Source organism: Schistocerca gregaria, chromosome 3, assembly GCF_023897955.1.
Source record: "Schistocerca gregaria isolate iqSchGreg1 chromosome 3, iqSchGreg1.2, whole genome shotgun sequence".
In the NCBI taxonomy this organism is placed as follows: Eukaryota; Metazoa; Arthropoda; class Insecta; order Orthoptera; family Acrididae; genus Schistocerca; species Schistocerca gregaria.
This window is the reverse complement of record NC_064922.1, coordinates 206,275,697-206,297,967: the sequence shown is the minus strand read 5'-3', so window position 1 is coordinate 206,297,967 and position 22,271 is coordinate 206,275,697. Positions and strand designations below refer to the sequence as shown.

Sequence of the window (22,271 nt, the reverse complement as noted above, 5' to 3'; positions counted from 1 at the left end):
AGAGACATGGTTCATTTCTTATCTGGCCACGGGGCTTACCACAATCATTTGCTACGTATGATCCATATTCAGGAGACTGATTGCGCTTGTGGAATGAGAGGGACCCATAAACATATACTTCTGTACTGTCACCGTTGGACGCAGGAAAGACGGCCAGCACACTCACATGACAACACAAAACAGTCGCTTAGACTCTAGACCTTGTGGACCGATCTCAGCGACTACTCAGGCAGAACAGCTAGAGATCTGCTTACAGAGTACTTGCACCGGAAAGAGTACAGACGGCAACGAGCACAGGCGACGACATACAAACATAGAATAAGGACTAAATGTATTGTCACCGGAGTGTCATGAAAGCATATGATCATTAGACAGTAATATTAGCACACGCTATCGTGTAGAGTGATCTAATCTAGATGGTCATGTCCTCTGAGGGTAGGAGGCTCAAAGTCCTGCTGAAGTTCTCTTCCTCGGATGCCGAGTAGCTGAAGATCTGGCGGTGGCTGTCCAGGAGAGAGTGGCTTAATGTCATCCCGAGGTACTCCCTCCTGGACAGCATCGGTGGTGGCATTCGACAGGGCACTGAGGGAACTGCAGCAGATGTGAAGTTTGAAACCTTGATGACTCATCGTCTACAACAGTGCCTTCACGTCGCATACTCCACTCTGCTCTGAAGACGCGGTCTTGGAATACAACTGAACAGCCGAATGAGCTCATGTATTTCAATGATCAGTGAGTACTACATTAAAGTACATGTGTATACACTGTAAAAAGAAAAATATGAAAGAGATTTATTTGCAGTTTATTACAAATTAACAAAGGTTACAAATCGATGCGTTTACACTGTAAAAACAGATTTCAAGAAACTGTGTCTGCAGTTTATTATAAAACAACAACGGTTACAAACATGCAAGAGATATTAAAACCCAGTACGAAAAAAATACGAAAAAACCATATCCCAAAGTTATGTCCATACTATAAAAAATTACGAATGGTTGCGTTTCAAATATAGAACAATCATCGCCACCATTTGACCGTAAGTTTTTATTAGTCATCCATTTCACATTCGTGATTTTGACTGCAGAGGAATTTTCGAGTGCAGTGCTACAAAAAGTCAGCATTCACATACCTGTTACTGACTTTTTCTCACCAGAGCACTTAAAAATGTCTCTATAACCGAAATCGTGATAGTGAAACAAATAAATAAGAAAGACTTACAGTCAAATGACGGCAATGACTCGGATTTAATTCAAAAAGTATATCAAGACTGTGACCCCCAACCAAGGAAAAATCGGAAGCATATTTTTATGAAACCTCGTCCTATATTCCTATCCACCACCTCATTTGTTACTTAAATCGATTGAAGTATGACTGTTCTGCACTGACAGGAAAACTGATTTGTAACGCTCAAGATAAACAGTTTTACGGGAATGTATCGCATGGAGGTATTGTTTCTTAGACCCATAATTCTGTTGAACTCTACTCCAGCTGTTAATCGACTAAGAGCGTCGTCTTGAAGCAATCTCTCAACGAGTTTTTTACTCGTCTTCATCAAACGTAGACTATTTATTTATTTCTTTTTAATTTCACATTTCGCACTAAAATACAGTGCAAGCTATTTTAGGTAAAACTCATTGTAAAGCTTGATTCTTTTCAACCAAATCCTGGGGAACTGGGAACAAGCGTTTCCATTTGGGAGTGAATGGAAAGGGATCCTCAGTTCAGACATTAACCGAGGGACTGGAGTTGTTTTTAATTTGTTTGTGAGAATTGAAGTCCCGGATAAAAATATTATAAATATGAAGGCCTAGGGCTCTTTTCTGTTTTAATTTTGAGAGGGATTAGTGGTAATTTCTTATTTCTCGATTTATTCCTTTCTGTTCAGAGTAAGAGTAGCGGTCTCGGTATTTTCCTTTATCCTGAGATAATTCTAATTAATGATTTATTAGGGTTGGTTCTTCAGAAGGTTTTTCTCCTGGCTGTTCTTCTTCTAGGTTTCTTTCCGGGGTCTTTCAAAGTACTCTATCTAATTTTCATCCTCGATAGGCTGTTGTTGTTGCTTTCTATCTAGAGTCAGATGACTGACGCACTGTCTTGTTGTACGTTCGACCTAATATTTGAAGGTGTCCATGAAATCCGGTATACTAAACTTTATGAAGAACTATCCTCTCTCTATAAATAGCGGAGTGGGGGAGTCAAAACTGTTTAGTGTTGGAATGGGACAGCCATAACTGAGATTTCGATAAGCAGCTTAGGGTTCGCTTTATCTCTGTTCTTCGATGTAGCTGAGATTTCTATATTTTGTGATTGTTTCAAATAGTCTGGGAAGAACTTTAACGGCCGAAAGGACAATGCCTTACCGACTGATTGGCAGAGGAAATGGTAACACGATATCTTTTGCTGATTTTATTTAATTGGACTGGTATTCCGCACAGTTTTTACGGTATTGCCGAACAGTGATCGGAGAGTTTCGACCATTTTATTCTATAGAGTCCGTTGTACGTGCCGTAGCGTTATTATATAGACTCCTTAGGAGTAGTTTGTCGCTTCATTTACTGCTCAGTTCTTCTCCCCGTCTATTATGTCCTTCGTATTGTGGTTCGCTGATAGCTGTGGTGTCTAAAATGTAAAAAGAAGATGAGGGTTTAACATCCCGTAGACGACCACATTGTTAGCGGCGAGGTACATCTCGGGTTGGAGTAGCATAGGGAAGGAACTCAGTCATGCCTTTTCAAATAAATCACCCCAGTATTCAGGTTCAGAGATTTAGGGAAATCTTGGAAAATTTAAATCTGGATGGTCAAACGGGTTATGAACCGCCGTCCTCCGCAATACGAGTCCTGAGCCTTCCCACGGCGCCACCTCGCTCAGTTCCGATGTCGAATACTTCGAATTTTAGAAGTTTATGTACTGCTTTTAACGTGTGCCGAAGCATTTCAGCATTTTGATCGGTTATGATTTTATTGTTCTTTAGGAGCAGGTCCTCAGTGCTTTATTACTGCAGGACGACAGTCTTCCTGGACCAAATCTTCTCTCAAAGGAGTATTAGGGAGACCGACTCAGTGAGTTCAGAAGTCGGAGACGCTGACATTTGTAGAGGATGTGGGGAATGAGAGACGCTTTCCTCTGTTGTTATCTCTGTTTGCGTTACTCTCCGGCGGGGAACATTGTTCGCGAATTTTCAGTGATGCGACACTCCATGTGGATCTTCTTGAAAACCCGTGTACAAGTTTATTACATAGTCACTTGCCCGTATTTTCATTGCATCGTTAATCGAAGTGCCCAAGAGCCAACCATGGAACGACATAGAAGGCTCCACGCAGCTAATGATTTCTGCGACTCTGATCTCAAGCCCTAGTTAATCAGGAAGTGTCGTTTGTACCTATGTACAGCACTGTGCGGCAAATTCACGACGAGTGCCGCTGCCAGCGGACGGATTGGACTGGCAACTCCAAGAATGCTGTTCAATCGCTCGCCACCACCTCCACTCTCCAACGGCTGAATTCTGCCTTTCGATTGCCGGCCCCACGCTCCCTCAAACAAGACGAGGTACGCCTTGTTCCAGAATTTATAAACGACGACTTCTTATATACTGAGACCATGGTTTTCGGAGGCTTCCTGTGGCCATCATGTAATGCTGGGCTGGTCCCTGTTAATACCTACAAATAATTTCCAAACTGGGAGGTATAACTGACCTTACATTACCTGAAATAAATGGTGTCAGCACAGCATAACCTACCTAATAGGCTCGGATCAAAAGAGCAAACTCGAAGGCTGGAAGCACCCTTCCCATCATCAGAGAAGCGAATGCAGTGAAAAAGAGTGGGTCCATCAGTTCAACTGAAGATTACATATTGAAACTTTGCTTCAAGACGACGCTGCTACACGGTCGATAATCCGGAAAAATTCACCAAGGAAAAATGCATTCATAGTTTGTACAGTCCCACATTTTAAGTCGCTGTCAAAGTGAATTGTTTCTCTGCTCATCACTACACGAGGAGACGCTTCATCTGGCATCTAGAAGTCTTAGGATAAGGCACTGGAATGCATTCTTGCCTACGGCAGCAGCTCTCCCACAGAACGAATAATTTCGGTGGTGCCAGAGAGTCAAGTGGAGGTTGCGACGTCTGCATGTGACAAATCGACGCCCGTGAACTTGCAGCCCGCAGGAGAGTTAAGTGGCTGCCCTCGTGTTGGCCAGCAGACGTCACAGAGAGGAGCGCCTCGCGTCCAACCGCCATTCGCGCTGCACTGCCTCGTCCTTGCAGTCCAGCTGCTGCAGGATGGACAAGTCTGCAACACACGTGTACCGCACAGTGTTATTCACATGAACAGATCCGCCCAAGGAGGACATAATACCACAGGACCCCACAGTAGACGCTGTCCAACACATTGACGGACAGATACAAAACGCATCTGCTGCATTTTGTAGTCCTCCGGCAAACATTAACTCTAATATACATCAGATTAAAAAAAGCTATTACATTTGCAACGTGCGGCTATGGAGAACGCACATCTCTAGTTTATCAGGAACATTGTAAATGTGTGTGCAACTAAAATCTGAATTTTTCAGTACAACAAGAAAAATGACACGAAATACTGAAACGGTATTCAGGATTTCAGGAAGAATAGCATGCAAACACAACTATACATTTAGCAGTTCACATCCATTAATCGACAGAGTCTTCGTTACAAAGTTAAGCTAGCTCGTCTGTTCCTGCACCCGTCGCTCCCGTGATATTTAAATGTCTATCCGATGATTTTACCCAATTCCTTCATGTTTCGGTGAGAAGTGCAATTAATCATCTCATTTGTATAGCACCTAACTTTCTGAAATCATGCTATTATCAATTAGATTTAGTGTTTTGGTTTTGGCTGCAAGGAGGAATAAATTTTGCGACTTTCCAAGACGCTGAACACCAAGTGTAGTTGTCTGTGAGAGAAACACATTTCTTTTATAGTCACTCCGTAATAATAGAATGTGTTCCCAGTTCTCCTATGCTTTATTGCAATTTTGTGGTAAGTTCCTATGGGACGAAACTGCTGAGGTCATCGGTCCCTAGGCTTAAACACTACGTAATCTAACTTAGACTAACTTACGCTAAGGATGGCCAGACCGCGCGGCTACCCCGCACGGCCTACTTTATTGATTGTCATGTTGTACTCTAATCTTACGGGAAATTGGAGCCTTTTAAAGCTGAATGGTTAGTCAGATGAGTGGAATTCGTGGTATGCCTTTATCACTTCCGGTTAATATTTTCGCTTCTATGATGTTTTTAGAAGCTTTTTTGCGAAGGCACACCCAGAACATTAGTTCAATTTAAGAATTTTGTTCGGTAATTTCAGCTTTCCTGTCGGCTCATCACTGTGTCAATGGATTTATACATTTTTTCTTTTCCTGGTACATATTTTGTATTCGTTGATTGTTCGTTTTTTGTAGCTACAAATAAAACTGTTCGCTGGCACAACCAGTATTTGTTTACGTAGCGGACCAGAGCGGTACGTATAGTTTCCAAGATGTATTCTAGAATATCTGAGAGTATTCTAAGACATTTGTAAAATTTCGTTAATATTCCAGATTATTCGTAAAAGCCCGAGAACATTTTGCTATCAAACATTCATTGATGGGAAAGAGGGCGAAGATGTTCTCTTGACCGCCACAAAGCGATGACGACCATTTCAGTCACACTATCTCCACAGCCAGAACAGTTGCAACCATAAAATGCACAAAGAAGAAACCAAGGTAGCAGAGTACAAAAACCAGTGATTGGCGTTGGGTGCTTTCGAAGATATCGTCAACTTAACGAACAAACACTTTAAATTTTATAAGTAAAGCCCTCATGTTTCCGTTTATCAGCTTCTTTAAAATTTCTGTGACCACTCAAACTAAACTTATTTCATTGCAGTGATCATCGACGTTTCCGTTTCCTACAGTCCACGTTTCTCCTATGCATATTACTAAGAAATTTTAATTTTTATTTCTCCTTGGCCTCATTAATATCGCCACGCCGGCGATATGGACAGACACTGAGAGTAAGAGGCGATATTATCTGTTTAGCAGATACTTCCCCCTTATCGGCGCGACTCCAGAGGTCGCACAAAACGCGTCACATGGGGATTACCGTTGGCTCTCTACAGGAAGTACACTGACTGACAAAATAAGTGAAGCGCCCAGAATTGGAGGAGGAAATGAAATGAACGTTCAAGGGGTGAGGAATGTTACAGCAGTGATTATAAAATCGAGCCATATTTACAAAGAACTTGGCAGGAGGAGGTCACTGACCAGTGTGACACGGCACACCTTCTGGCCTGTATGAACGCACTGATTGGGTTAGAAAACAGCCATAAAGCCGTTGCATCCTCTCCTGAGGCAAGCTGGCCCGCAAGTTGTGTAGCTGGTCCTTGATATGCTCGATACTGGCTATGGGGCACTGTTGACGTACAAGCCGGTCTCACACATGTTCTCTCAACGATTGATCTGGGTACACTGCTGGATGGATACTGTAGTATCTCAACATCACGCAGTTATAGAGACATGTAGTACGTGTGGATCAGCATTGATCTGTTGAAAAATCGCACCACGAAACTGTCGCAAGACAGGTAACATACGAAGATGCTGGATGCCTGTGACGTAACCTTATGGCGTCAGAGTTCACTTTGCTGCTACCGGCCGTGTCCTCAAGTCATACCCCTTGGATTCCCAAAGCGTGACGCCGGTAGCAACACTGGTGTGCATCCCCAACACTTTAAAAACATTAACCTCTTCCCAGGTCGCTGCCATACTCGTGGACGATGGTCATCCAGGGTAGCGCACAACAGTGATTCATAGCAGATCGGAATGACATGGCATTCATCGGCAATCCATGCTTACCGGTCATGGCATCACTTGAAACGCAACCGTTCGTGTTGTGGTGTTAACACAAGGCTACATATGTGACCGTAATTTCCTAGTTTGGCTGTTGCTAGCCCTCGGCCAATGGCCAAGGACGACACAGAATGTTGCAGGAAGGCCATTGCTTGTTTTGGGATGGCAGGAACAGATGTGAAGGAATTACGATTTGTTCGGTGCACATCACGGCGATCCACCCTTTCGGTGGTCAGATGCGGTCTACTGGGACCTTGACAACGAGTCCCAAACGGTCTGACATTAGGCCACCGTCACGTCCAAATACCCCAGAAATAATATATTGCATTATTCGATCTGTCGGCCAAATATAGACCTACAATGAGAATCTTTCAAATTGTATCAGGTGCTGATAACGCTGTCTCTCACGAGTACTCAGCATCTCCACAGTGTTTACTGAAGTTCCTTATCTACGCTACCAGGAGTGGTAACAACACTAAACGCGATCATCAACAACGCAGTTGTACGTTTCACAAACAATTCTAGGTCTAATCATTCGTATACCCGCTGGTGGTGCATATGCGTACGAAGTACACTGATATGCGACCATGTCTTCTGGGTGCTTCACTCTTTTGGTGGCTGGTGGCGCATCGTAGATATCCTGTCTGGCTTGCAGACTGGCAGCTACTGTCGTCAAAGTTTCTGTAAACCGATCCCCAATACGACAGTTTTCTCGCTTTGCGGCACAGGACACTGGACTGGAAAGATGAATGGGTGTACTGTGTTTTGGGGATGGGAAAAATCGACCAGTTAAAAACGACACAGGTATTATAGTTCCGTATAACCGTTATTTTTCGGTATTTGTTTGGTCAGGCTTACACAGGTGTTGTTTATTCTTTACTAATAATCGAGTTAAAAAGCCGAAATGTCATTTAGCCATAGCACCAGTGCTAAAATTTTTCGTCTTTATATAAACTTTTTTTTTTTTTTAAGGAGTAACTTGTATCTGTAAATCTGCACTGGTTTGAAATATTGCGTTATCATAAAAACGGAAAAAGCGATGAGTGCTATTTTAACAACAATGCCGACTGAAACCAGCAAAAAAGACACGGCATAAGAATTGGTACAGTATTGCTGAGACAGTAGCGTTCTTTTTGCCGTGTGTCATGGCTTAAGGTGTATGCATGTAGGTGCAGTGTGGAAGACTTGACCTCACCTGGTCTCTTTGGTAGTTTCTCACAGTCGTCGCTGAACATTCACTGTAGTGCAGAATGACACCAAATACAGTCTGGAAATGTTTTTACGAAGTGATTTAGCAGTGAAGTACAATGCCTCATTTGTTTTAAAAGATTAAAGATGTGTCCACCATTTCTATGAAATAATAGGAGAGGAAGGAAATTATGATGACAGTAATAAATAAAAGTTAATCAACAGTTCATTCATAGCGTACAATAAAAATTCTGCCTGTGGCTACACTGCAGTATTATGTATCGTTACCACCCTACAGTTAATAACGGAATCGCAATTTTCCATTAGACAATGATAGCGGCCGTGTGAGGTAGGGCGGACCCAGCGGAGCACGCCATCTGGGTCACGCCTCCATCGGCTCTGAACTACGAGCGGCCTCTGCCACCGCAGTACAGGATGGCCAACAGCAGCTACTCAGTCCATCTGCTCTTGGAACGTCTTCGATACGTCACCGTCGTTAGTGCTCGTTACAGAGAGCCTCATCTTGGGTGGCATTGTGATGGCTGGACTTTGTTTCTTGATGCGTTATTTGTAATGGGTCTTTGTTCGCTTGGAGAAGTACAAGCTAAGTAAACCTTCTGTTTACAGTGTTAACTTGTTCGCCAATCCTTTCTGCTCCTGTCCAGCTTCGGCGACAGTAGCCGCTGTGTACAAAGTCGTACAGAACATCCATCATATGCCTTTAACCGCTTGTAGCCCTTGAAAGCAGACAAATTAACACGACGAAAAGAGTTCTGCGACCTTAGTTTTGTCCCTTTAACACTGAATATTCGTAATTCCCAAATAATGGTGTGATTACGTGACTTTTAACAGAATTCAAGAGAATTGGAATCACTTGCAGAATGCTGGTAATTTTTTGTAATATTCAACCATTTATCACTTTTCCCGAAAAGCGGCGAGAGGTGGACGGATTAAGTTTTCTTTTATTCGCCTATTTAATTTAGTTTTTTGCGTCTGCGTATCGTGAAAGTGAGGGAGTCAAAATTTATCAATCTCTATTCGATTTCTTTGTTTATTTTAGGAATTAACAGGAATAAAAACCTATTATTTTCACCGGTTTTAACACTCAGGTTAGGCTGGCGTGAAAAACGACAACAATAACAACGATATAACTGAGGGAGCCGGAGTAAACGCTACGCAGAAGCCAACGCGCTTCTGCCATTCTACGCATGACGTCAGAATGGAACATTTGGTGCCCATATTTATATGTTGGGAGACTGTGTGGATTCGTGTGTGTTATCGTTTTTGCTTAGTTGCCTTTGTCTAATGGGTTATTTACAGGTGAAAGCGGGTTGAGTGAGTGCAAGCAACGCCGGATTGTGGTGTTGTTCGCTGTAATTCTCACAATCGCAACACTAAACGGACGGAAGTAGTGCTACACGCTCCTCTTTGCGATGCAAGTCTCCAAACGATTTGGCTGTCGAAATGCTATAGAAGAGACACTGTGAACGTTGAAAATGCTAGAATATGATCTCCTCATTTCAAAGAAAGTGATTCTGCTAGAGATTTTCGTTCGGAGCAGATAAATTTATGGCGGAAACATGTGATTAAGAGCAATTCATTTCCGCCGTGTAATTTGTCTTGTAGCAGCGCCATTGTCAGCGTAACACATGTAACAGAAGAAGGGAAGAAACCTTTCAGAAACGTGAGATCTACAGAAGAAGCATAGGGACTTTGCAAAAGGTTTCACCACGGAAGAAGGGCGCTGATAAAAGTAGATTTACAAATGAAGTTGTTTCTAATTATTCAGATAAAGCCAGTTCACAGAAACAGACAGGGTCATTACAGAGGAGAAAACCATGTGCTTAAAATTGCAATCACGTGTAAAAGATCTTCGAAGTCAGGTACAGGTACCATCAATGAAACGACATCTCCACAATGAAGAAAGTAATAACAAATAGACTTGTGTGTCGTGAAATTAATCGAATACTGGCGAAATATTTTCACCCAGCCAAATCAGAATTTGGTTACAGCGGTCAAAACGGGTGCTACGGATTAAAGAGGACATAGTTTTGCAAGACGATTTCTCGGCGCTCCGTAGCGTAAAAAGTTACAGGTTTCTAAGGAAAAAATTCGGATATCGTCTTCGGTAAATTGCAGCTTCATTTGCCACCAGGTATACTGAAGGATGTATTAGTTTGATTAGCTAATTCAAAATTCCCTCTGCAAATACGGTACTTGTATAATTTCTAGAGTGAAAACGACAGTGTCCACCTTTTACTTGAAGTTCCTTTAAACATATGATGAATACAAAATGAAAATGAGCGGTATATAGGTGTTATTTCCTCGTCAAAACTTTTCTCAGAGCCAATTCGGAAAATTCAAGATCGTTTCGAATACTTACTTTGACGGGAAACGGCAAAAGCAGACAATACTTTTAGCCTTCTTCGTTCGTTTTGATTCAACAGATGCTTGATTTTTTTTAAATATCTGAGTGTCTGCTTATAAGCTGGTTACGTTAGTCGATGTGGAGTTAACATTCTAGCAACAGTAGAATATCAGTTAACACTTCATCACTTCAGCAGAAACTAAAAAGTACTAAAAATACATCGCATGAACGGACGGCTGACACGATATAGCGCTGTTCCCGAGGCCTACGAGAAATCGAGGGCGCTGCGCGTACGTCACGGAGTTAGGCCTGCGCTCGCTCGCTCGCTCAAGTCAGCAGACAAACTACATTTCTACACCTGGTAACTCGTAACTAGGTGTGTACGTACAAACGGGAATTGCATCTTATACTGGAATCCGCTATCATGGAGTCTTACTGTTATTAATCCCGCAATGATCGGAAGTCCATAGGCCTACTTATAATTTGTTACGGTGTACTGAGGTACAATAAAATTAAAATCTTGCAAAAATGATTACCTGTTGCATATGGCACCACTCCTTGTATGAAATGAGGGCTGTTAAGCAGAAGAGACTAAATGCTATAAACAAGCCGTTATACCCTTTTTATATCGAGTATTGGTCTTAAATTAAAATTTGTTATAGTATTGTGATTGAGCAAGACTTTATAATAGCAGATTTCAGTAGAAGATGCAATTCTCGTTAGTACGTACACGCCCAGCTGAGAGTTAACAGGTTTAGAAACGCATTTTGTCTGCTGTGCTGAGCGAGCGAGCGAGTTGAGACCTACCTTCGTGACGTACATGCTGCGGGCTGCCTCGATCTCTTCCTTAGTGACGTCACAGCGTCAGCCAGTCGCAACACAGAAACCTTGCCGTCCAACCTTATTTTTCTACGGAATTTGGATATAACCGAAAACTGGTTGTTTCAGCGATAACCGCTGTCCGTATTGTGTGTAAGATAGGACTGCTGATATTTTTGAAAATATCGGGAATCCGGTACAGCGATATTTAAAAAAAATGTTTCTTTATCGGCATCCGTATATCGATATATCGATGAGAGAAATATTGACGTGCTAACATATAAAATTATCGGCTGCACATTATACTCAGCATACTAGCAGACTGTCTATCCAGTTTAGAGCAAGAATTGATAGGAAAACGGTGCATGTTCACGCATGGCGGTAACCATTTCGCTAACAACGGTAATTGCATGTATGTGACACAATAGAAGGTGTCCAATGGATCGTTCGTTCTGTTTCGAACGCAAGACTTCACTTCGACTTCCCCGTTTTTTCTCTTCTGCCAACGCCAGCGTCCTAGCAGTTGTAGTGTCAAAATTGCGTGCCGAAGCTAAACGCAGTTTCTGTCGGAAGCGCCGAGCGCTGACTACGTCAGAATTTCCTCTCACGCGTCTCCGTCCAACGCAAAGACCAATATTGTTGTTTAGATTTTTGCTCATAACATTCAGCAACTTTTTCTGAAGAATGCCTCTATGAAGTAATAGCAAACTAGTTGCGTTAAAAATTATTTTTTTTTAATGCAACAGGTGTGCTGTTACTTCACATTGGAAATCCTGTTATTCCATTCACACCACCACCCTCCAGTGCAACCGGACTTCTTCTTTTGAGCCGCGGTTAATTGGTTCGCACAATCAAAGAGAAAGACTGGACGTGATGGAAGCTCAAAAAGTAGTTAGACTCCTTCAGACACTGAAAGTAAAATTATGTTCTACTGCAATTTCAAGAGAACAGCTTCCAATATTTACAGAAAATTTGAAAAAAATATAATATATTGGGCGATCAAGAAGTCAGTTTAAATTTGAAAAATTAATAAACCACGGAATAATGTAGATAGAGAGGTAAAAATTGACACACATGCTTGGAATGACATAGGGTTTTATTAGAACCAAACAAAAAACAAAGTTCACAAAATGTCTGACAGATGGTGCTGAACAGCAAAACATCAGTGACTGCGCATAACAATCGTGTATGGCGGCTGAAGTGGCCAAGCGGTTCTAGGCGCTACAGCCTGGAGCGCGCGACCGCTACGGTCGCAGGTTCGAATCCTGCCTCGGGCATGGACGTGTGTGATGTCCTTAGGTTAGTTAGGTTTAAGTAGTTCTAAGTTCTAGGGGACTGATGACCTCAGAAGTTAAGTCCCATAGTGCTCAGAGCCATTTGAACCATTTGCCACAATCGTGTATAAAAGGAGCTGTAATGAGAGAGAGAATCAGATGCGTCAGCAGTCGCAGAATGTTGACATTACCTGAAAAGGCGCTTTTAGTGAAGCTGTATTATCATAATGGGGACTGTGCTAGTTCAGCGTTAGATCCTATCTCCATAGGAAGGGGATTCGAACGGGTAAAGGTCCGTTGAGAAATGAAGCTGTGGCGAGAATGATTTTGAAGTTCGGAGCCACGGGTTGTTTAGACGATAGACCCCGTAGTGGCCGACCGAGCACAAGGCGTAATGCTGCTGAGACAGTTCAGGAAGAAATGGAGACTGTAGCGAGTTCGTCTACGCACGGGGAAGTCAGCGCTCGTGCAGTCGCACATCGCACCGGCATTCCATACGCTACTGTTTGGTTGGCACTGAGGCGTACCGTCCGATGCTATCCGTACAAAATCCATCGGCATCATGAACTGTTACCAGGCGATTTAGTGAAGCGGAGGGCATTTGTGGAGGGGGAGTGGCGGAAGGTGGCGATTGGTTGAGTAACGTGTTGTGGTCCGACGAAGCTCATTTCACGCTCCGAGGGTGTGTCAACGCCCACAACTGCAGAATTTGGGCTATCGAAAATCCTAGAACTGTCGTGGAAACTCCATTGCCCTCCGAGAAAGTCACGGTATGGTTTGGATTTACCACATCTACCGCTATCGGGCCTTTTTTTCCGAGGAAATGCGTGATTCTCGTTTTGTAACTGCTACCGTGATGGGTGAGAGGTACGCCGATATGTTACAGACTCACATCATCCCCAGCCTGGCTGATAAACGCCTGGTGGAACATACGATGTTTATGCACGATGGTGCTCCACTCCATATTGCTAGTCGCGTGAAAGATCTCTTGCTAGCGTCGTTTGGTGATGATCGTGCGCTCAGCCGTCACTTTCGTCCTGCCTGGCCTCCCAGGTCCCCAGACCTCAAAAAATGGTTCAAAGGGCTCTGAGCACTATGGGACTCAACTGCTGTGGTCATATGGTCATTAGTCCCCTAGAACTTAGAACTACTTAAACCTAACTAACACACACATCCATGCCCGAGGCAGGATTCGAACCTGCGACCGTAGCAGACGCACGGTTCCGGACTGCGCGCCTAGAACCGCGAGACCACCGCGGCCGGCTCCCAGACCTCAGTCCGTGCGATTATTGGCTTTGGGGTCACCTGAAGTCGCTAGTGTATCGTGATCGACCGACATCTCTAGGGATGCTGAAAGACAGCATCCGACACCAATGTCTCACCATAACTCCGGACATTCTTTACAGTGCTGTTCACAACATTATTCCTCGACTACAGCTATTGTTGAGGAATGATGGTGGACATATTGAGCATATCCTGTAAAGAACATCATCGTTGCTTTGTCTTTCTTTGTTATGCTTATTATTGCTATTCTGATCAGATGAAGAGGCATATGTCGGACATTTTTTGAACTTTTGTATTTTTTTTGGTTCTAATAAAACCCCATGTCATTCCAAGCATGTGTGTCAATTTGTACCTCTCTATCTACATTATTCCGTGATTTATTCCATTTTGAGATTTATACTGACTTTTTGATCACCCGGTAAAATAAAAATATATGCACTGTATATTTGAATTTTGATATTGATATACCGTCGGAAAATGTGCCGCCGTTATATATCGACATTTTTTGGAGAAAATATGTATATTTTATCAACTGCTCTAGATGTCAATTGCTTCTGTCGTACAGCTGACGTTACTTGCAGACAGCGTAAGAGGGGCTCGGCAGTGTGTGGATGTGGGGCTCACCGCGTGTCTGCATGAAGGCGCGCAGCGTGCCGGCGACGGCGGTGACGGGCACGGCCATGTTGACGCGCGGGTGTAAGGAGCGGCTGTCGGCGTCCTCGTCGGCGGCGACGTTGCAGACGATGAGCGCGAGCAGGCGGCCGGTGTGGGGCTGCAGCACGGCGCCGCCGCTGTCGCCCGCGTGCACGCGGCACGTGGTGTGCAGCGCGCCGCGGGCCACCAGCGAGACGCGGCCGCGGCACACCGTCGCGGGGCCGAAGCGCCAGCCGCCGGGGCCCGCAGAGTAGCCCGCCGTCAGCACCGGCTCGCCTGACGCACACACAGGACTAGCTGTTCACAGCCGGACCAGATTCTAAGACCGCCATTGCTCATACAACTGATTCCGTCAAGTTTACATAAAGTACACAGACATTGAAACTTCCTGGCAGATTAAAACTGTGTGCCCGACCGAGACTCGAACTCGGGACCTTTGCCTTTCGCGGGCAAGTGCTCTACCAACTGAGCTACCGAAGCACGACTCACGTCCGGTACTCACAGCTTTACTTCTGCCAGTATCTCGTCTACCTTCCAAACTTCCAAACAGACATTATTTTTGTCGTGATTTAGCGCCACACAACGCAGTTAAGCTCCTGGTGGAGTTGACGCCAGGGCTGCAGATGTGTTCCTGCCAACTCGACTGTCGCCGCCATTTTGGACCCAAGCAACTACTGCACCGCTCTGATCAAAACTATTAAATTCCCATTTATGAGGAAGGGGAATATATGTGCATGTGATATCCTAGTGCGTAAATTAAACAATGAACTACAGCTTTTAATTGTTTTCTGGATTCTACTGTAAATGAAAGCGAATTAAATGACGACTTTCGTAAGTCCGTCACTAAAATAAAGATATTTTACTTTCCTCATATTACGGGTAAGCCTTCCTCGCACTTATCTTTGTTGTAATTAAAAGACTGAAGCGCCAAAGAACTGCTATAGGCATGCGTATTCAAATACAGAGAAATCTAAACAGGCAGAGCACGGCGCTGGGGTCGGCAACGCCCATATAACACAATAAGTGTCTGGTGCAGTTACCGCTGCTACAATGTCAGGTTATCAAGATTTAAGTGAATTTGAACGTGGTGTTATAGTCGGCACACGAGCGATGCGACACAGCACTGCCAAGGTAGTGATGAAGTGGGGATTTTTCCGTACGACCATTTCATACGGTCAATATCAGGAATCCGGTAAAACATCAAATCTCCGACATGGCTGCGGCCGAAAAAAGATCCTGAAAGAACAGGGCAACGACGACTGAAGAGAATACTTCAAAATAACGGAAGTGCAACCCTTACACAAACTGCTGCCGATTTCAGCGCAACCCGTCAACAAGTCAGCGGGTGAACCATTCAACGAAATATCATCGATGTTGGGTTTCGGAGCCGAAGACCCTCTCATATACCCTTGATGACTGCACGACACATAGATTGAAGCCTCGCCTGGACCCGTTAACACCGACATTGCACTGTTGATCACTGGAAACATGTTGCCTGGTCGGACGAGTCTCGTTTCACATTGTATCGAGTGGATGGACGTATACGGGTATGGAAAGAACCTCATGAATCAATGCACCCTGCATGTTAGCAGGGGACTGTTCAAGCTGGTGGGGGCTCTGTAATGGTTTGGGGCGTGTGCAGTTGGAATGATATGGGACCCCGGATACAATACGTGCGGATACGACTCTGAAAGGTGAGATATACGTAAGCATCATGTTTGGTCACCTGCACCCATTCATGTCCATTGTGCATTCCGTCGAACTTGGCCAATTCCAGCAGGACAATGCGACACTCCTCCACACGTCCACAATTGCTAGAGAGAGGTCCATGAACACTCTTCTGAGATTAAACACTTCCGCTGGCCGCCAAACTCCCCAGAGATGAACATTATTGAGCGTATGTGAGATGCCTTGCAACGTGCTGTTCAGAAGAGATGTCCACCTCATCGTACTCTTACGCATTTATGGACAGACTTGCAGGATTCATGGTCTCAGTTCCCTCCAGCACTACTTCAGACATTAGTCGAGTCCATGCCACATCGTGCTGCGGCAGTTCTGCGTCTTCACGGGGCCCTACACGATGTTAAGCAGGTGGACCAGTCGCTTTGGCTCTTCACTGTATAGTCTCTTCATATATCATGCCAGCACAGTTTGTTTGCGGAACATATTTGCGAATCGCAAATCAAAGCGAAACACAAACGCATACTTGTGTTTAGTTGCTAACGTGATATGTGTCACACTTGCGGATTCCATGTGGTGACTGACCTTTCCGACATGTCTTAAATGTTCCTGTTAGTTTTTGAGATTATAACACTTTTTACATCTACATAACATAATTATCCCCCTGTGACCCATGGACCTTGCCGTTGGCGGGGAGGCTTGCGTGCCTCAGCGATACAAATGGCCATACCGTAGGTGCAACCGCAACGGAGGGGTATCTGTTGAGAGCCCAGACAAACGTGTGATTCCTGAAGAGGGGCAGCAGCCTTTTCAGTAGTTGCAGGGGCAACAGTCTCGATGATTGACTGATCTGCCTTGTAACAATAACCAAAACGGCCTTGCTGTGCTGGTACTGCGAACGGCTGCAAGCAAGGGGAAACTACGGCCGTAATTTTTCTCGAGGGCATGCAGCTTTACTGTATGATTAAATGATGATGGCGTCCTCTTGGGTAAAATATTCCAGAGGTAAAATAGTCCCCCATTCGGATCTCCGGGTGGGGACTACTCAAGAGGATGTCGTTATCAGGAGAAAGAAAACTGGCGTTCTACGGATCGGAGTGTGGAATGACAGATCCCTTAATCGGGCAGGTAGGTTAGAAAATTTAAAAAGGGAAATGGATAGGTTAAAGTTAGATATAGTGGGAATTAGTGAAGTTCGGTGGCAGGAGGAACAAGACTTCTGGTCAGGTGACTACAGGTTTATAAACACAAAATCAGATAGGGATAATGCAGGAGTAGGTTTAATAATGAATAGCAAAATAGGAATGCGGGTAAGCTACTACAAACAGCATGTTGTTGTTGTTGTTGTTGTTGTTGTGGTCTTCAGTCCTGAGACTGGTTTGATGCAGCTCTCCATGATACCCTATCCTGTGCAAGTTTCTTCATCTCCCAGTACCTACTGCAACCTACATCCTTTTGAATCTGCTTACTGTATTCATCTCTTGGCCTCCCTCAACGATTTTTACCCTCGACACTTCTCTCCAATGCTAAATTTGTGATCTCTTTATGCCTGAGAACATATCCTACGAACCGGTCCCTTTTTCTCGTCAAATTGTGCCACTAACTCCTTTTCTCTCCAATTCTATTCAATACCTCCTCATTAGTTATGTGATCTACCCATCAATCTTCAGCATTCTTCTGTAGCACCACATTTCGAAAGCTTTTATTCTCTTCCTGTCCAAACTATTTATCGTCCATGTTTCACTTCCATACATGGCTACACTCGATACAAATACTTCAGAAACGACTTCCTAACACTTAAATCTATACTCGATGTTAACAAATTTCTCTTCTTCATAAACGCATTCCTTGCCATTGCCAGTCTACATTTCATATATTTTCTATACTTCGACGATCATCAGTTATTTTGCTCCCAAAATAGCAAAACTCCTTTACTACTTTAAGTGTCTCATTTCCTAATCTAATTCCCTCAGCATCACCCGACTTAATTCGGCTACATTCCATTATCCTCGTTTTGCTTTTGTTGATGTTCATCTTATATCCTCCTTTCAAGACACTGTCCATTCCATTCAACTGCTCTTCCAAGTCCTTTGCTGTCTATGACAGAATTACAATGTCATCAGCGAACCTCAAACTTTTTATTTCTTCTCCATGGGTTTTAATACCTACTCCGAATTTTTCTTTTGTTTCCTTTACTGCTTGCTCAATATACAGATTGAATAACATCGGGGAGAGGCTACAACCCTGTCTCACTCCCTTCCCAACCACTGCTTCCCTTTCATGTTCTCGACTCTTATAACTACCATCTTGTTTGTGCATAAATTGTAAATAGCCTTTCGCTCCCTGTATTTTACCCCTGCCACCTTTAGAATTTGGAAGAGAATATTCCACTCAACATTGTCAAAAGCTTTCTCTAAGTCTCCAAATGCTAGAAACGTAGATCTGCCTTTCTTCTAAGATAAGTCGTAAGGTCAGTATTGTGTTCCAATATTTCTACGGAATCCAAACTGATCTTTCCCGATGTCGGCTTCTACCAGTTTTTCCATACATCTGTAAAGAATTAGTGTTAGTATTTTGCAGCTGTGACTTATTTTACTGATAGTTCGGTAATTTTCACATCTGTCAACACCTGCTTTCTTTGGGATTGGAATTATTATATTCTTCTTGAAGTCTGAGAGTACTTCGCCTGTCTCATACATCTTCCTCACCAGAAGGTAGAGTTTTGTCAGGACTGGCTCTCTCAAGGCCGTCAGTAGTTCTAATAGAATGTTGTCTACTCCTGAGGCCTTGTTTCGGCTCAGGTCTTTCAGTGCTCTGTCAAACTCTTCACGCAGTATCGTATCTCCCATTTCATCTTCATCTACATTATCTTCCATTTCCATAATATTGTCCTCAAGTAAATCACCATTGTATAGACACTCTATATACTTCTTCCACCTTTCTGCTTTCCCTTCTTTGCGTAGAACTGAGTTTCTATCTGAGCTTTTGATATTCATGCATGTGGTTCTCTTTTCTCCAAAGGTGTCTAATTTTCCTGTAGGCAGTATCTATCTTACCCCTAGTGAGATAAGCCTCTACATCCTTACATTTGTCCTCTAGCCATCCCTGCTTAGCCATTTTGCACTTCCTGTCGATCTCATTTTTGAGACGTTTGTATTCCTTTTTAGCTGCTTCATTTACTGCATTTATATATTTTTTCCTTTCATCGATTAAATTCAATATTCCTTCTGTTACCCAAGGATTTCTACTGCCCTCGTCTTTTTACCTACTTGATCCTCTGCTGCCTTCACCATTTCATTCCTCAAAGCTACCCATTGTTCTTCTACTATATTTCTTTCCCCCATTCCTGTCTACTGTTCCCTTATGCTCTCCCTGAAACTCTGTACAACCTCTGGTGTAGTCAGTTTATCCAGGTCCCATCTCCTTAAATTCCCAACTTTTTGCAGTTTCTTCAGTTTTAATCTACAGTTCGGATCGGAGAGTGGAATGTCAGATCCCTTAATCGAGTAGGCAGGTTAGAAAATTTAAAAAGGTAAGTGGATAGGTTAAAGTTAGATATAGTGGGAATTAGTGAAGTTCGGTGGCAGGAGGAACAGGGTAATAAATACAAAATCAAAAAGAGGTAATGCAGGAGTAGGTTTAATAATGAATAAAAAAATAGGCGTGCGGGTAAGCTACTACAAACAGCATAGTGAATGCATAATTGTGGCCAAAATAGATACGAAGCCCATGCCTACTACAGTAGTACAAGTTTATATGCCAACTAACTCTGCAGATGACGAAGAAATTGAAGAAATGTATGATGAGATAAAAGTCATTATTCAGATAGTGAAGGGAGACGAAAATTTAATATTCATGGGTGACTGGAATTCGGCAGTAGGAAAAGGGAGAGAAGGAAACGCAGTAGATGAATATGGATTGGGGGTAAGAAATTAAAGAGGAAGCCGCTTGGTAGAATTTTGCACAGAGCACAACTTAATCATAGCTAACACTTCGTTCGAGAATCATAAAAGAAGGCTGTATACACGGAAGAAGCCTGGAGATACTGACAGGTTTCAGATAGATAGTATAATGGTAAGACGGAGATTTAGGAACCTGGTTTTAAATTGTAAGACATTTCCAGGGGCAGATGTGGACTCTGACCACAATCTATTGGTTATGAACTCTATAGATTAAAACTGAACAAACTGCAAAAAAGTGGGAATTTAAGGAGATGGGATCTGGATAAACTGACTACACCAGAGGTTGTACAGAGTTTCAGGGAGAGCTTAAGGGAACAGTAGACAGGAATGGGGGAAAGAAATATAGTAGGAGAACAAGGGGTAGCTTTGAGGAATGAAATGGTGAAGGCAGCAGACGATCAAGTAGATAAAAAGACGAGGGCTAGTAGAAATCCTTGGGTAACAGAAGAAGTATTGAATTTAATCGATGAAAGGAAAAAATATATAAATGCAGTAAATGAAGCAGCTAAAAAGGAATACAAACGTCTCAAAAATGAGATCGACAGGAATTGCAAAATGGCTAAGCAGGGATGGCTAGAGGACAAATGTAAGGATGTAGAGGCTTATTCACTAGGGGTAAGATAGGTACTGCCTACAGGAAATTTAAAGAGATCTTTGGAGAAACGATAACCACTTGTATGAATGTCAAGAGCTCAGATTGAAACCCAGTTCTAAGAAAAGAAGGAAAAGCAGAAGGGTGGAAGGAGTGTATAGAGGGTCTATACAAGGGCGATGTACTTGAGACAATATTATGGAAATGGAAGAGAATGTAGATGAAGGTGAAATGGGTGATATGATACTGCGTGAAGAGTTTGACAGAGCACTGAAACACCTGAGTCGAAACAAGGCCCCGGGAGTAGACAACATTCCATTAGAACTACTGACAGCCTTGAGAGAGCCAGTCCTGACAAAACTCTGCCATTGATTTATGAGACAGGCGAAATACCCTCAGACTTCAAAAAGAATATAATAATTCCAATACCAAAGAAAGCAGGTGTTTGCAGATGTGAAAATTACCGAACTATCAGTTTAATAAGTCACGGCTGCAAAATAACATCGAGAATTCTTGACAGACGAATAGAAAAACTAGTAGAAGCCGACCTCGGGGAAGATCAGTTTGGATTCCGTAGAAATATTGGAACACAATACTGACCTTACGACTTATCTTAGAAGCTAGATTAAGGAAAAGCAAACGTACGTTTCAAGCATTTCTAGACTTAGAGATAGCTTTTGACAATGTTGACTAGAATACTCTCTTTCAAATTCTGAAGATGGGAGGGGTAAAATATAGGGAGCGAAAGGCTATTTACAATTTGTACAGAAGACAGATGGCAGTTATAAGAGTCGAGGGACATGAAAGGGAAACAGTCGTTAGGAAAGGAGTGAGACAGGGTTGTAGCCTATCCCAGATGTTATTCAATCTGTATATTGAGGAAGCAGTAAAGGAAACAAAAGAAAACTTCGGAGTAGGAATTAAAATGCATGGAGAAGAAATAAAAACTTTGAGGTTCGCTGCTGACATTGTAATTCTGTCAGAGACAGCAAAGGACTTGGAAGAGCAGTTGAACGGAATGGACAGTGTCTTGAAAGGAGGATATAAGAGGAACATCAACAAAAGCATAATGAGGATAATGGAATGTAGTCGAATTAAGTAGCGTGATGCTGAGGGAAGTAGATTAGGAAATGAGACACTTAAAGTAGTAAAGGAGTTTTGCTATTTTGTGAGCAAAATAACTGATGATGGTCGTTGTAGAGAGGATATAAAATGTAGACTGTCAATGGCAAGGAAAGCGTTTCTGAAGAAGATAAATTTGTTAACATCGAGTATAGATTTAAGTGTCAGGAAGTCGTTTCTGAAAGTATTTGTATGGAGTGTAGCCATGTATGGAAGTGAAACATGGCCGATAAATAGTTTGGACAAGAAGAAAATAGAAGCTTTCGAAATGTGGTGCTACAGAAGAATGCTGAAGATTAGATGGGTAGATCACATAACTAATGAGGAAGTATTGAATAGAATTGGGAAGAAGAGACGTTTGTGGCACAACTTGACTAGAAGAAGGGATCGGTTGGTAGGACATGTTCTGAGGCATCAAGTACTGGAGGGCAGCGTGGAGGGTAAAAATCATAGAGGGAGACCA

The 22,271-nt window shown here is 43.0% G+C and overlaps 1 protein-coding gene across 3 annotated transcripts in view; it reads right to left on the bottom strand.

Moving 5' to 3' along the window:
- Positions 1-760: 760 nt before the first annotated feature.
- Positions 761-22,271, bottom strand: part of LOC126354357 (peroxisomal leader peptide-processing protease-like) — a 1,193,162-nt gene continuing 1,171,651 nt past the window's right edge. For all 3 annotated transcript variants that reach the window (XM_050003932.1, XM_050003933.1, XM_050003934.1), the window contains 2 exons: positions 14,423-14,728; positions 761-4,293 (listed from right to left, as the gene is read on the bottom strand). In XM_050003932.1, the coding sequence (XP_049859889.1) occupies positions 4,208-4,293; positions 14,423-14,728 (392 nt within the window). In that variant the 3' untranslated portion in view covers positions 761-4,207. The remainder of the gene's footprint in view (positions 4,294-14,422; positions 14,729-22,271) is intronic.